The sequence below is a fragment of the Homalodisca vitripennis genome, chromosome 2 (assembly GCF_021130785.1).
Source record: "Homalodisca vitripennis isolate AUS2020 chromosome 2, UT_GWSS_2.1, whole genome shotgun sequence".
NCBI lineage: Eukaryota > Metazoa > Arthropoda > Insecta > Hemiptera > Cicadellidae > Homalodisca > Homalodisca vitripennis.
The window spans coordinates 20,962,700-20,976,861 of record NC_060208.1 but is presented as its reverse complement, the minus strand read 5'-3'; the positions used below and the strand labels follow the sequence as shown (position 1 = coordinate 20,976,861).

General features: G+C 35.1%; 2 protein-coding genes and 2 non-coding genes across 4 annotated transcripts in view; all 4 read right to left on the bottom strand.

The window, feature by feature from the left end:
* The window catches only part of LOC124353660 (UDP-glycosyltransferase UGT5-like), a 146,563-nt gene that overhangs the window by 76,948 nt on the left and 55,453 nt on the right, over window positions 1-14,162 (bottom strand). The gene's annotated exons all lie outside the window — the stretch shown is intronic.
* The window catches only part of LOC124355552, a 94,423-nt gene that overhangs the window by 34,153 nt on the left and 46,108 nt on the right, over window positions 1-14,162 (bottom strand). Inside the window, exon 2 of the mRNA XM_046806716.1 lies at window positions 8,758-9,251. Coding sequence (XP_046662672.1) covers window positions 8,758-9,251 — 494 coding nt within the window. The remainder of the gene's footprint in view (window positions 1-8,757; window positions 9,252-14,162) is intronic.
* On the bottom strand, window positions 5,816-5,887 carry Trnag-ucc. The gene has a single exon. It is a non-coding gene; the product is annotated as a tRNA-Gly (tRNA).
* Window positions 12,972-13,042, bottom strand: Trnag-gcc. The gene has a single exon. It is a non-coding gene; the product is annotated as a tRNA-Gly (tRNA).

The following is a 14,162-nucleotide window of genomic DNA, read 5'->3' as shown; positions in this document are numbered from 1 at the left end:
ACAGTCCGTTCGATCGAAAATAGTAATATTTAATAATATTTTATTTTACAATATTTATAACATTTTAACATCCATAAGAGATTTTACTGAATTCTACGTATTGAAGGTTATTTTTATATACGTATTCGAAATTAGATAACGGGACCAATATAGAGTACAACTCAATTGTTGGCTATTATCTAAAGTACCTAAGTGTTAATCTTGTAAACTGTTGTGATAAAAAGTGTTGTCGTCTAAATTCGTAAAATCGTTCAAGCACTAAAGTTTCTGAGGATTTCAGTTGTATAATTTATAATACCAAGTATATTATTTTAATTATATTACAGTTATATCAGATCAAAAATCGCTTGGAAATTCCGATGGGTAAACCACACCGTTCAATTTCACTGCAATTAAGGTAGCTGATTGGGTGAAGTCAATAAAACCTAGAACTTGTTTAAACTGAGGTCTAATTCCATTTGAGGTCTAATAAATAATAAAATGGGCTAGATTTAACTAGGCCTAGTTGTAGATGTTGTTCTTTTCAGGCTAAAAACTGCTACGAAATTGTTAAGTGTAGTCCAGGGCATTTGTAGCTGTTTAGTTGTTCATTGGTAACCTCCAAAAAGGCTGTTGATTTACAGTCACTCCACCAGATACAGTATTCCGTGAATTTGGAAATAACAAAGTGTAAATAGTTAATTAAGGTTAGAAAGTGAACATTAGCTGCAGAGTTCTTAAATGAAACGGATACACGGTGCTCTTTTACCTTGGAAGCAAATGGATATCATCCTGAAATTTGTTGCGAAACACAGATTCCTGTCAGGAATTGCCGAAGACATTTGTGTCCATAGAAGAACTGCATCCAAAACTCTAAAATATGTAATGAATTAAACAACTGAGGCTCATAACTGGATTCATTTTCCATAAACGGTTAAGGAATTGGATGAGGCATAGATCCTTTGGTGACCACGTTTTTCGTACGATCTTTTTTTAGGAGAGGCCGATCACCTTTTAAGCCTTATTCCCCTATCCTCGTGGGCCACTGGGGAAGTCGATATAGTACAAGATCGATGGTACTGATAAAAAGTGCTTCAGTCACAGACAGGATTTGAACCTGCGCTCTCTAACAAAGTCCAATGACCTAGACCGCTCGGCCATTGGCACTCCCAACGTTAACTGTGTTAGGAATGTTGGACTATACATATGTAGGAAATTATGAAATCCGAAGCGATGAATATAAAAATTGAAAGGAATTTGTCTGTATTAACATACAGGCAACGTGTGATACCATTGAGAAGTTTACAAGTGAGTGCTGTGTGGTCAGGAAGCGTTCACGATGCAAGGATTTCGCTTTGGAGCGAAGTTAGGGGAATTATATCGCTTTGATGGCTCTGCGTGTTTACTGGGAGACTTTGTGTATGGTATATCGCCGTGGATAATTACCCATTCGAATCTTCAAACCAACGCCCGTGAATGAAAGAATGAAAGTGAGAGCCTTATTAGCACTGATTTTTTGGGACTAACGTTTGATAGCAACTTGTGCTTTGACGGTCATATCAACAAGGTATCTGAAAAATTGAGCAAGGCTAACTTCCTTCTTCGTAGACTTACTTTTTTCAATAATACATGTATTCTGCTTACTGCTTACTTTGGTTGTTTTTATCCACGCTTGGATCATGGCTTTTCCATTTGGGACATGAGTGCGGAGGAACCCACCGCCTCTTTAAACTTTTAAAGAGGGTCATTCATGTTGTTTTTGGAATTGCAAGGAAGGCAATCATACAGATTCACTTTTCACAGGAACAATTTATTGCTTCCTTGTACATATTTAGCTGTATAATGTTCGTTCATAAAAACCCTCATATTTTCCTAAAAACCCTCTCACTTTACCACAAGAAATCTTTTTACCTTGCAGGTCTCAGGCCATAAAACCTCATTTTGTGAGCGTCAATGGTTATTTTCATGCATTCAATTGTTGAATAAGCAGCCACAGTCCATGCAAGGATTAGTAAATATCGAAAAATTCAAAATTAAAAATAAAAGGAACTCTAGTTGAACAAGAATATTATACTATAAATGACGTTTTATAAGACAATCTCTAAGTACATTTTATAATAAGTCAATTATTATCATGTCGACTTTATAGTGTTCTTGCTTTAGACCTTATTTTATGAAATGACCCTTGTCATACATGTAATTTTGTTTACGACAATAAAGCATTTTTATCGAGTGAGTATTTGTTTTAAAGAAAACTGACTTTTAATTTGATGCACTCTAGGGAAAAGAGTGAATCAAACAACATCGGAATGATGTTTTTGGTCAGATGAAAATATATGCTTTCCGATTTTAGGAAACTGTGCCCGGGTTGCGATAGGAAAAATACCTAAAGTTATATTTTGCTGTGCTGTACTCTATGATATCGGAAAACATAGATGCAGCTAGCCTAGCAACTGATACAGCAAGTTAGTGCTCATGTTTTTCCTTACTCGTGCAGACTTATCCCTAACACTGTTGCTTACTAGATCTACCATTTGTTTATTCACTTGGTTCTGAGGGAGAACTTAAGACCAATGGCGTAGTATAGTGGGTACAGTGGTTATCACGAGATAACCGAATCAAGCAACGTCGAGCGTGACTGCTGCTTGGATGGGTGGCCGAAGAGCGATCCTGTCCTTGCAAGCAGCCCACCTGCCGACCAGTGATGGTGGTCCGGAAGTCACCTTCCTTTCCTCCCCAGGTTAAGTGTTAGAGAGGACTTCTTATTCCTAATTTCGCCTGGTAAAATAAGACATTCTTTAAAACGGATACTTTGGTTTACAGCGAGCATTAAAAACCAACCTATTTATAACTATGAGGAATCCACTTACATTTTATGTTCTAAATATGATTTTACTAATTGATGTACCGTTTATAATAATTATGGGGTAACATTTCTTTAATATTAATAACAATGTATATTTAGATTAAAGTAAAGTCTACAGTATTCATGTACTATCTGGCGAAAAGGAAAGGCCCTGAAAATGTATTAGCCGTATTAATGAAGTGTATACACTACGAGAGCCTTCGCTCTACGTAACGCAATTAGCAATGTTGATGTGTGTTTGCAAAATGGATGAACCTTCTCGCACGGCGCTGGAAATGTCTACTGTTGTTAAATTCGTGTTTAATTGACGTTACAGCACACTTATGGTTGAAATGAAAGACATATATTATTGCACTAACTAAATTGCACATAATATAAATTTACGAACAACGTTAATTTATTATTTATAGAGCTTCAACTGCCTAAAAGTGTATCTCCCACAAAAGTGATAAAAATACAAATAGATTCCTCTATTTTATAAAACTTTCTCTATTGTATATTTAATCTGTCCAATTATTTTGAAAAATCCTAGTGGTATTTTTTACACGCTATTAAATAAAGTTTTAAATATGCAACAATGAAGACAATAACAAATGTACGACAATTTGATACTTCTTTGGATAGTGTGAAACAAAACCTTAATTTGATACGATTCCCTAAATTTTAATCACTTTCAAAAAATAGGTTGCTTACATGAATAAATTTGTATTTTATATCGGGAGCGCCTAGTAAAATGTGTGCAACCTGATTATTTTTCTAATGCATGTTAACTAACACGTCACGCACAAAACTACTATTATAAAAATCTTTCTATAAATCCAATAAATTGGATATGCTGTGCTTTAAAATTTAACACAACCCCAATACATTATTAGAATAACTGGTTTTATTAGGTAGGTTAATTATTCCTTTTTTTAGAAACGTATTATAGCAAATTTGGTTTCTACTAACTATAAAAAAATAAAAACTTTTATTTCACACGATATTTATTTTTGGGCTTCTATCGTTTACTGTAAATAAAATTATACCAAATGTAATTAATTTACAGTTCATTACAATTTATAAACATTTTACAAATCTAGTGTTTTTATCATGAAACCACGCTTCTTGTACTACTTTCATGGTTTGCGCCAAAACTAATTTATTTACTTAAAGACTCATACAAAACTACTTTTTTTAAATAGACTAAATTTTTTATCTTTAGGCTATCTCAAAATTTGAAATATATATATACTTAACTATATTTTCCAGACACACCTCCCCTCTTTTTACATGCAAAAAAAATTTCACTCGCCGTAAAAAATTCGAATGAAAATATTTACCCTGGTTACTTATTATCATTGTATATTACACTGTTCAATGTGAACACAATTATACACAATACAGTTAGTTTCTTACATTTAACCTCTTAAAAATATGTCTTAACAATGCAAATTAAGGCTAATTAACTATAACTTACACTTACAGTATTCCATTCACTCTTCCATTCACACAGTCACGATTCAAAGAGTAGCCCCGCCGCCCGCCCCAATCATCCGGCCCAGGTACTTTCGTCTCAGCTCCGCCACAAACCGTTTTCGGCTCTCAATTTGTTTGACAGGATCTGGTAAGAAGTTCCATAATCTACAGGCAGTAACGGTGAAGGATCGGTTATAGTTTGGTTCTGTGTATTGGAATTCTGAGACTTAGTGCACCAGACCGAGTTTCTCTTGCGCCACTCGCCGCCAAAAACTGAAAGTTCAGATAAATATTTTGGTGAATCCGTATTAATAGAGTACAACAATGACAATATTCGAATGGATCTTGAATCAGCTAATTTTAGAATTGATGATATAATAAAATATGGTGTAACATGATCCCTTCGACGTAAATCAAACAGAAAGCGAATGCAGTAATTTTGTGCTCTTTGCAGTTTAGTGCTAAGGGCTACAGTCATGTCATTGATTACAGCGTTGCAGTAGTTAAAGTAAGGAAACACAAGTGACTTCATCAACAGAAGTTTAATGTGAAATGGTAGAAGTCCTTGCATTCGTCTAGATAATAATCGTTCTACTAAAAAAGTAATTGAAAAAATGAATCGCTAGCTACGTCCTTGACCTTCATCCTCGGCATAACGGCCACTGGGAGAAACTCCTCTGAACTATTTCTTCATATTTCGCGACAATAGCCATACTCTAAAGTACTGTATGATTCTTTCGGAAGTGTTTAGCAACAATAAGTGTCTACTAAAGCAAATGTTTTAGAAAATACCACGCATGCTCTCTAGTCCAGTCTAGTTTTATAGCCGAAATGTGTGTACGTATATGACTAGATCTCAATATATAAAGAAAGTTTTTTTTTTTTACCCACTATTGTATTAAGGGAGTAAATTGAATATGCTCAAATTCGAGACCTATCTATCCACATCTTTATAAAATCGATGTATTAAATTAATGTTTTGAAACAGAACCATGTACGTACTATAAAATGTATTTTCTTTTCTTCAATTCAGACCTGCAATAATAAGGCAACTTTATAGATTATTTCGAAAAGACCATTTATTTGCTCTTCTCTCCATTTTACTATTTACATTTTACTCCTAGAGATAAAACCTTTTCCATCATACACTCGGGAAGGCACGTTGCTTTATTGTAGTCCGCAACAAAAGTATTCAAGAATGCCTTTACATATGCCAATATTCCATAAGCAAGATCCTAAAAGGGATTATAACGTGGTTTCGACTCCGATTCTACATTCTAGCCAGCCACATTCTACATTCATTGCGAAGATATGTGTAAACCGAAGTATCTATAACTAATTATATCATTCTATTCTTTTATTTTGCTTAATTTTTTTCTCCCTGGTGGCGCCACAGTTGCACAGTTGACTAAAATATGTGAGATATGATGTTATCGGTATCGATCATTAAAATGTCGAAATCGACCTAAAGCATAGCATTTAAAAAGATTGTTTGTGAGTTCAAAAAGTAAGTGCGATGGCCGGGAATCGAACCCGGATCAACTGCTTGGAAGGCAACTATGCTGACCATTACACCACCATCGCACGCTGAGAGAACCTTTGCATAGTATAGAATTTAGTTTATAGCATGTTTTTAATTATTTATGTTATTTATTTCCATTATAAAGAACACAATATACTTTTTACAAAACAAACATTACTTTAAATTGGTCCAACTTATGATGAGCTTACAGAGGTAAAAATATATTCTAAATAATAAACACATAGATAATATAATTATATGCATTTACTTTTTTATTTATTTTAGTGGTTGGGGTGCCTAGGCGATGCCTTGCCCCGGGCGTCACCAACCCCCAGAAACGGCCCTGAGTTGGTTAGCGGACATAGAATAACTGCTTGAGCCACACTTTCGTGATAAAAGAACTCTCAAATGATAACATTGGACTTTGGAAGACCTTGAGGCTGAGCCCTATCTATAGTCAGGTGTACTTCAAATACAAAGGCACTTCTAAAGTGTAAGGTTTCAATTGATACTAAAAATATATACCAAATATTTATGTAAAACAGTAGTTTTAGATTCCTAAGATTACAGAACAAAAATCTCGGAGTTATTTTAATGATTTATTATTAATATATAACAGGGTTAGGGTGGATGGTGGATACCCTGTAACGGCATTCAATTTAAACCCATTGGACTGAAGTAAATTATGGTACATAGTTTGGAAATACTACACTCAACCATTGCACCATTCAAGAGATTCTCAAATTCCACACCTTTTTCTGCATTTGCAGTGCCATTAATGTTAGTACAGTAATGAGCATTGGGTTTATCGATGATTAATTAATTCTAACAATGGGTCGTTGCCAAACACTGGTTTGCGGTATCTGTTGTTCGCTCGTGTACAAATGTCCGACTATGAATGTACAAGAACAATGAACACGGAGACTGAACAATCTGCACAGCAGCGTTGCCAATGTTGATTGTCAGCCTTTGACAATTGTTCAGTCTGGGTTTGTACTTGTAACGACAGATTTGCTCTTCTGTAAAGTTTTAAGAGTAAAATATATAATATTAATAATTTAGTATAATAATTATATAAAACTTGTAGCAACTCTTTAATTCCACTAAAATTTGAATTGGATTGATTGGACTATATTTGGTTTTCAGACGTACTTATAAAAAGCTGGACCTAGTATTGGGTTTTAATTTACAAATCATTAAATCGAAAACGACGTCTTTGATTAGTAACTTCTGGATACGACTTTGACTTAAATTCTTGTAATCTAATAATAGCTTCAGGTGGTGCATATGCATTACAACGCAGTATCAACCCCTAAAGATGGTTTCACTAAATACAGGAAAAACAGACAGAGCATTTTTTGTCTTTCCTGGAGAAATTATAGGTATTTGGAAAAGTAATCTGGATCATCCCGAAATCAGGCTGTAGGAAAACGTCTGAGGATGAAGATATGAATTCTTTGATTATGCATGAAATAAGACTGAATGAACTGACATGCTTGTAAAATATATATTTCCTTCAATAATATTTCATCCTAAAACATATTGCTTCCTTAAGCAGTTAACAATTAAAATACATACTGCAATAAATGTGTATCTAGATCTACGGCAGTTTTTCCTTCAACCTCGTTTACCTCTTTCAACCCCGACGTTAATAGTTGCCGAGAAAATATGCGGACGTTGCCATGTCCACGTTATAACATAACCTAAACTTTTAAAAGTAGTTAATCTACTAATTTGTTCTAAATAGCGTTTTCATGATTATTTTAATAATTACTAATGTTTAATATAGTGTGGTAAAATAACGATCATTCTCAAAAACAATAACGGCTTATTACCCTTTAGGGTTACGTAATTGTTTCGCTAATTATGTTACGCAACTCTTTTGTTTACGTCTAAGTGGTTAGTTGTTATTTATGTATATTTTCTACTTATGTACCTTAGAATTATAACCTTAGAAAGTATAGACTTAGAAAATGGCAAGTGCCTAAAATTTTCATTATTTTCTTTCTTCGGGTAATGCAAACGCTTTTTGTGTCATATTGTATATATATATATATATATATATATATATATATATATATATGTTTTGTAGTTTATACGAATGGAATACTTTTATCCAAAACTGAATAAAAAGTTTAACTTTTGAGTTATCAATCTAATTATTTGTACATACATAAAACTAAATGTAGAGTAACAAACAGTGGGTGGCCATGGTAAAATTGTACTGGTTTTTGGTTAAAACAAATCTTAAATTATATTTTTATATAAAACATATTTTCATATATTAATTTCGTAACTGAACATAATGATATATACATAACGTATACTTTATGTGTTGTAGTTAATTTAATAACAATTGCAGCACAACACACGCCAGTTTAATATAGTCAATTTAAACTGATCCCCTCCAAAACCGAAAATGGATTTTTAGTTTAAATTTAGGATAAAACTCAATTAATGGACTAGGGACAGGTCTCACACAGATGGTCTGGGCTTTATAAACTTTTGTATCAGATATCATATAATTTTTTTAAAAGCACTTACAATATTTTAAATGATTATTTACTGTAAAAATTTAAATTTTTGGCCAAAAAGTGAAGTTTATTTTTGAATCAATTAAAATATTTACTGTTATTTATAACTCTTAAAATTGACGATAATTAGTTAAACCTCATATATAATTGTGTTCTTTCATAAACGTTTAATATTGATTTCATGTGAAATTAAACTACAATCATAAGAACCAGGTTCTCAATTCTAATCTATAGCACTCTTCAATTCTTTCGTAGAACTGTGAAATATTCATAAATATGTATATAAAGTTTTAATGTAATTTAATCTTTTTCAAATTTCGTATATGACGCAAAAGAGCTGTACTAAACCGTATAATTACTCAAGTAATCAGTCTAAACTCACGCGCAATGTTGCCTACGAGAGGACAGGCTCTGGTCTCAGTGTCACTGATTGGATGATTGGTTGCCTCATCACTGACTTGGAAGTGGTCACCCCGACTAGGCGATTCTTGAATGTTACCCACGAGAGGACAGGCTCTGGTCTCAGTGTCACTGACTGGATGATTGGTTGTCTCATCACTGACTTGGAAGTGGTCACCCCGACTAGGCGATTCTTGAATGTTACCCACGAGAGGACAGGCTCTGGTGTCAGTGTTACTGATTGGATGATTGGTTGCCTCATCATTGACTTGGAAGTGATCACCCCGACCAGGCGATCCTTGAATGGTGCCCACGAGAGGACAAGCTCTGGTCTCAGTGTCACTGACTGGATGATTGATTGCCTCATCACTGACTTGGAAGTGGTCACCCCGACTAGGCGATCCTTGAATGTTGGCCACGCTAGGACAGGCTCTGGTCTCAGTGTCGTTGATTGGATGATTGATTACTTCATCACTGACTTGGAAGTGGTCACCTAGTGGCCGTTATGCCCTTAACCAGATGAGTGTGCCCTAAGTCCTATATTAGGAGGCAACAAGGTCTGATATCATGGAGGATGAAGATCAAAGACGTAGCTAACGAGGGGGTCCAAGAAGTCCGGAGCCCCCCAAATTTAATTTTTTTTTTAAATTAATTTTTAGTAAATTACATACTGCTGAAAGGTTGTTCTCAAAAAAGACACGGATCAAGAAATTTTTTAAGGAACAAAATCGGGCCTTACTCTCTGCCCACTACGAGGAAATATCAGTTTTATGGACCCCCAAACTTTTTTCCTTCCTACGTTCTTGTAGACGATCAAGAATTGGGGCATGGAAGTGGATTTTCTCCCTCTCTCCAAGTGTTTTGTTGACATAATTTTCCAAGATTACCAAAAAAGATAAACTTGCCATGATTTTCAGTTTCATCCATTATTTTCATGTCTTATACACATATCTTCACACTGAATGAGCTAGGTCAGAATGTAGAATCGAAATTACGTCACATTCCTTTTCAGGATCTTGCTTGTGGAATATTAGCACCTGCAAAGACATTACTTGAATACTTTTGTTGCGGACTAAGTACAATAATGCAACATGCCTTCCCGAGTGTATGATGGAAACGGTTTTGCTCTAGACAGGAGCAATAGTAAAATTGAGCAAATAAATGGACTTTTCGAAATGATCTATAAAGTTGCCTTATTATTGTAGGTTTGGATTGAAGAAAAGAAAATACATTTTATAGTAAGTACGTGGTTCTGTTTAAATTTAATACATAATTAATAATTTAATACATCGATTCTATAAAGATGTGGATAGATAGGTCTCGAATTTGAGCATATTCAATTTACTCTTAGTGCAATAGTGGGTTAAAATTTATCAAAAAAACTTACTTTATATATTGAGATGTAGACATATACACTCATTTCGGCTATAAACTAGACTGGACTAGAGAGCATGCGTAGTATTTTTCTAAAACATTTCCTTTAGTTGACACTTATTGTTGCTAAACACTTCCGAGAGACTCCAAGTATCAAGTCTCTAGGACCTTTCTATCAAGAGTTATCAACACTGACGGACAAGCAGACGGAAGGACTGCCCTTTGATCTTTTGAGCCCAAAATCAATACTGTTCGACCTTGGACGAAAAGGAACGTATGTACCAAGTATCAAGTCTCTAGGGCCTTTCTATCAAGAGTTATCAACACTGGTGGATATGTAAACGTAAGGCGTTTTTTCCTTGTACGATGAGAAACTTATTACTTGTTATTGGACCAGGAGGACGCCTGAAGCTGAAGAACGAGCTTTCGAAGAACTCCGAGACATTCCCTACACAAAACGTGGTATAGTAGTAAATTTTCGTAGTGTAATGGCAGGAACGTCCCTTGCGCGCTAAAAATTAGTAGCTTGTTTTCGCTCATTGGATTCTTCGGCCTATTGCCTGGGAAGATGATCACTGCTTCGTGGATACAAATTGCACCAACTCCAACTCTGTAACTACGGCTTTTTATTATTTACTAGCAATCCATTACTTTTTACTCATTCATATATAAAAGCAACTGAATTTAACACTCTTCTCGTCAGTTGCTTCACGTGACCCAACTTTCAAAAGACCAAACTGTGGCGAAGTGTCATTGATGAGACAGTTCTCATCCTTGCTACTGTCCCTGTGAGTGAGGAGGTGGCACGTCTTATTTAGAGACTGAAACCAAAAATCTTATGTCAATAACGAAATTTCTGTGTGGTCGATCAAACGTTGCTTTGTAAATTTTTTTCTCCACTCACAAATGTGATAAACTGTCCTTTTCACAAGGCATATTTCCTTCCCTCCTGAAAACGATGAGTAAAATCCATTTTCTAAAAGGACTATCAGCCTTGCAGGCAACTAAAGTCCCTTATCAATTCTTCCGGTCATAAATGAAAGGATTCCTTAATAATTTTGAAACTCTTTGCTCTGAACACTTCTATTTTAAAATTGAAAGGAACAATGCCTTCAAAAATCTAACAGAAACATATGTCAATGGACTGGAGAGGTGAAAACGTGTGTTAAGCACATTTATTAACCCATTCAAATCATTTAAAAGTATCAGAAGCATTCGAGAAACCATCACGAGACGTTTGTTGAACCAGTTAACGACATGTGGTCTTCCAAGACTGCCGCTCCAATGATTCTTTTCTTACTTAGTGACAGAAGCCTGTGTGTGTGCAGATTGCGAATTCTTTGCCAGAAAAAGTAAAAACGGATTATCGTATCTCACAGACATCTATCTTCGGACCAACCCTGTTCCTTGTGTACTTCAGCATACTGAACTCATCGTTCCTGACAGGAAATATGGCTCGGTATGAGGACATCAAAACTCTTTGCATTAGAGCCTAATCAAAACAAGAATTAGAAATCATGTCCTTTCTGGAGCTGAATTCATGAATTTAGTAAATCAGTAAGGGTAAACAGTACCAATCAAACTGATTAATTTCTGTGTTCGGTCTAAAGATCATAATGATCACACTGCCACTACGGCGCGTGACGTCCTCCTTGAGGGCACTCATTCCACCAAATTCCTTTGAGATGAACGTTGATCGAGGGCTGACCTAATACGACCTTGTCACAAATATATGTCCAGAGGTTTCTTCAGGCATTTTTATTTTACGAAGCATTTCCAAATTCTGTTCTTTGGATGTATATTTTGGTATATACATAACGGTATATTTTGGCCTTGTATGCCCTCATTTGGCATACGGATTAGGGATTTGGGGTAGCTCATCTAAATAAAAATTTGAACGGATATTTAAAAGCCAAAAGAAAGATGTCAAAATTGTTTCAAAACTGCAGCAAAATGCCTTTACGGAGCTGGGATTGCTGCCATAATGTACTGCCGATACAAATATAACTTGGTCCAGGACAGGGATGTTCATCAATAGAAGACTAAAGGACTGGACAACTTCCGCATGCGGCAACACAGAATTATCACATTCAAACGTTGCCGTCTGAGGTTGGTAATAAGCTGATCAGTAGGCTCGATGATGAGATCAAACCACTGGATAATCCAAACAAATACCACGCTTGATAGAGATACATTTTGGAGTCAAAGATGTTTTACTCGGTTGAAGACTTTATGATAAGCCGCTGGGATGAAGTTCAAATTCACTGGATCAATCTCCTCAAGTTCTGGTGTGTAAGGTAATGATAATGAGTGAGGAATGAGATGGGAATGACAGAGAAATGTAGAATGCGTGTAAGGGTATGTGACAACTAATTTCTAAAACAGTACCTGACGTTTTTATGGAATAATTTTAAATTTATCGACACAGTTGCTATTTTTGCTATCGTTTTTGTTGCTATTTGTATCTCTAAGGTGATAAATGAACCTTCTTATTGGCCACTTTAAGACACAACATAACATAAATTCCAGACCATGTATGTTGGTTTAGCATCCAGTTTTTATATGAAAAAACATGTACTAATATTTTGGCTCTGAACATTACAAATGTTTCCATTGGATAAAGTATGACAACATTGGATAAAGTATTACGAATTTCTAGTTTGAAATGGAAAAGTGTTAAAACGCGTTTATACGGAATCATCTCCATACATATATATACACCAGTGTTTTATTTGTTCTTTTGGAAATATTGTGTGTCTTAATTAAAAAATACCTCAGCGTTATATGTTTTAAATTAATAAAGTATTTTTAATACTTATATAATTTAAAAATGAACATGTGCATCGGCCGGGAATCGAACCCGGGCCGCCCGCGTGGCAGGCGAACATTCTACCACTGAACCACCGATGCTTGTGTTTAGATGAATAGATTCTGGTTTTAGATAATGTTTTTGTGTCCATGTTATTTACACATATTATCTTTAGCAAAATGTTAATATAGAAATTATAGGCCACTTCCCTTGGTTTATAACGCCTTCTTCAAATATGTAACATAAGTGATTTAGTGATTTGATTCTTAAGCTTGATTCTTATGCTACGGTGAATCCTTGGAATTTGAAATTTACCCTTGGCTTATGAGTGCTATTTGAAAACGATCTTGAATTAACGCGTAGGAAAGGTTGATTCAATACGACCTTGAGTTTTGCTCCCTTAAAAAATTGGAAAGTCTAAATGTGTACAAAAACTCGTTGCTCCGCCATGATTTGGGACTATGTCTGAAGTATCGTAGTACGCTCAACCACACACCTGATGAGTCAATGAGAACACCTATTCCTCTACATTACATGTATGTCGTCTAGGTTTGTGTGATGTCGAAACGGTGCAAATATTTCGTTTTGAACTTCTTCGTCAGTGATTTTTTTTTCATCTCTTCAGACGAACATGACTCCTGGACAGCGTCAGATTCCAGACGCTGGTACTAAGAGGAAGGTGAACTGGAGCTAAACTCAACATTTATATTAAATCATCCCTTCCCACCTTAGAATTTTAACGTGAATTAGGATGTTGCAGTTTTAGTTTTGGTTGGGCTGTTTTCTTGGTGAGAGTTGCGATAAATATTCTAACTAAGAAATTCGTTTGTATAATATTTTAAATGATGCACGAGCTCACATATGGTTGGATCAGTCCGAATTTGAATAGGTAAACGAACAGAGAAAAATCAACTTCCAGAGATTGAAAACTTCCTTAGTTTTTGGTTCGTTCAAGAATCAAGTACATTACCACATCCTTACAACTCTTCAATTGTACTGGTCTTTACAATTCACATGCATTGAAACAGTTAAAATCGGCCTGTCAAATTTTTTTCACGTTTTCACATCATCTGCAGTCAAGTAACAGTAAAACATGTTATTAAACTTAGTTAAACCACAGTTGCTGCATTCTATTAAAAATTTAAGTTAGGTATTAAAGGTTACCGTCATTCATGACAATGTCATGCAGAATAAAGGTCGGGGACACACATAACCGCACCG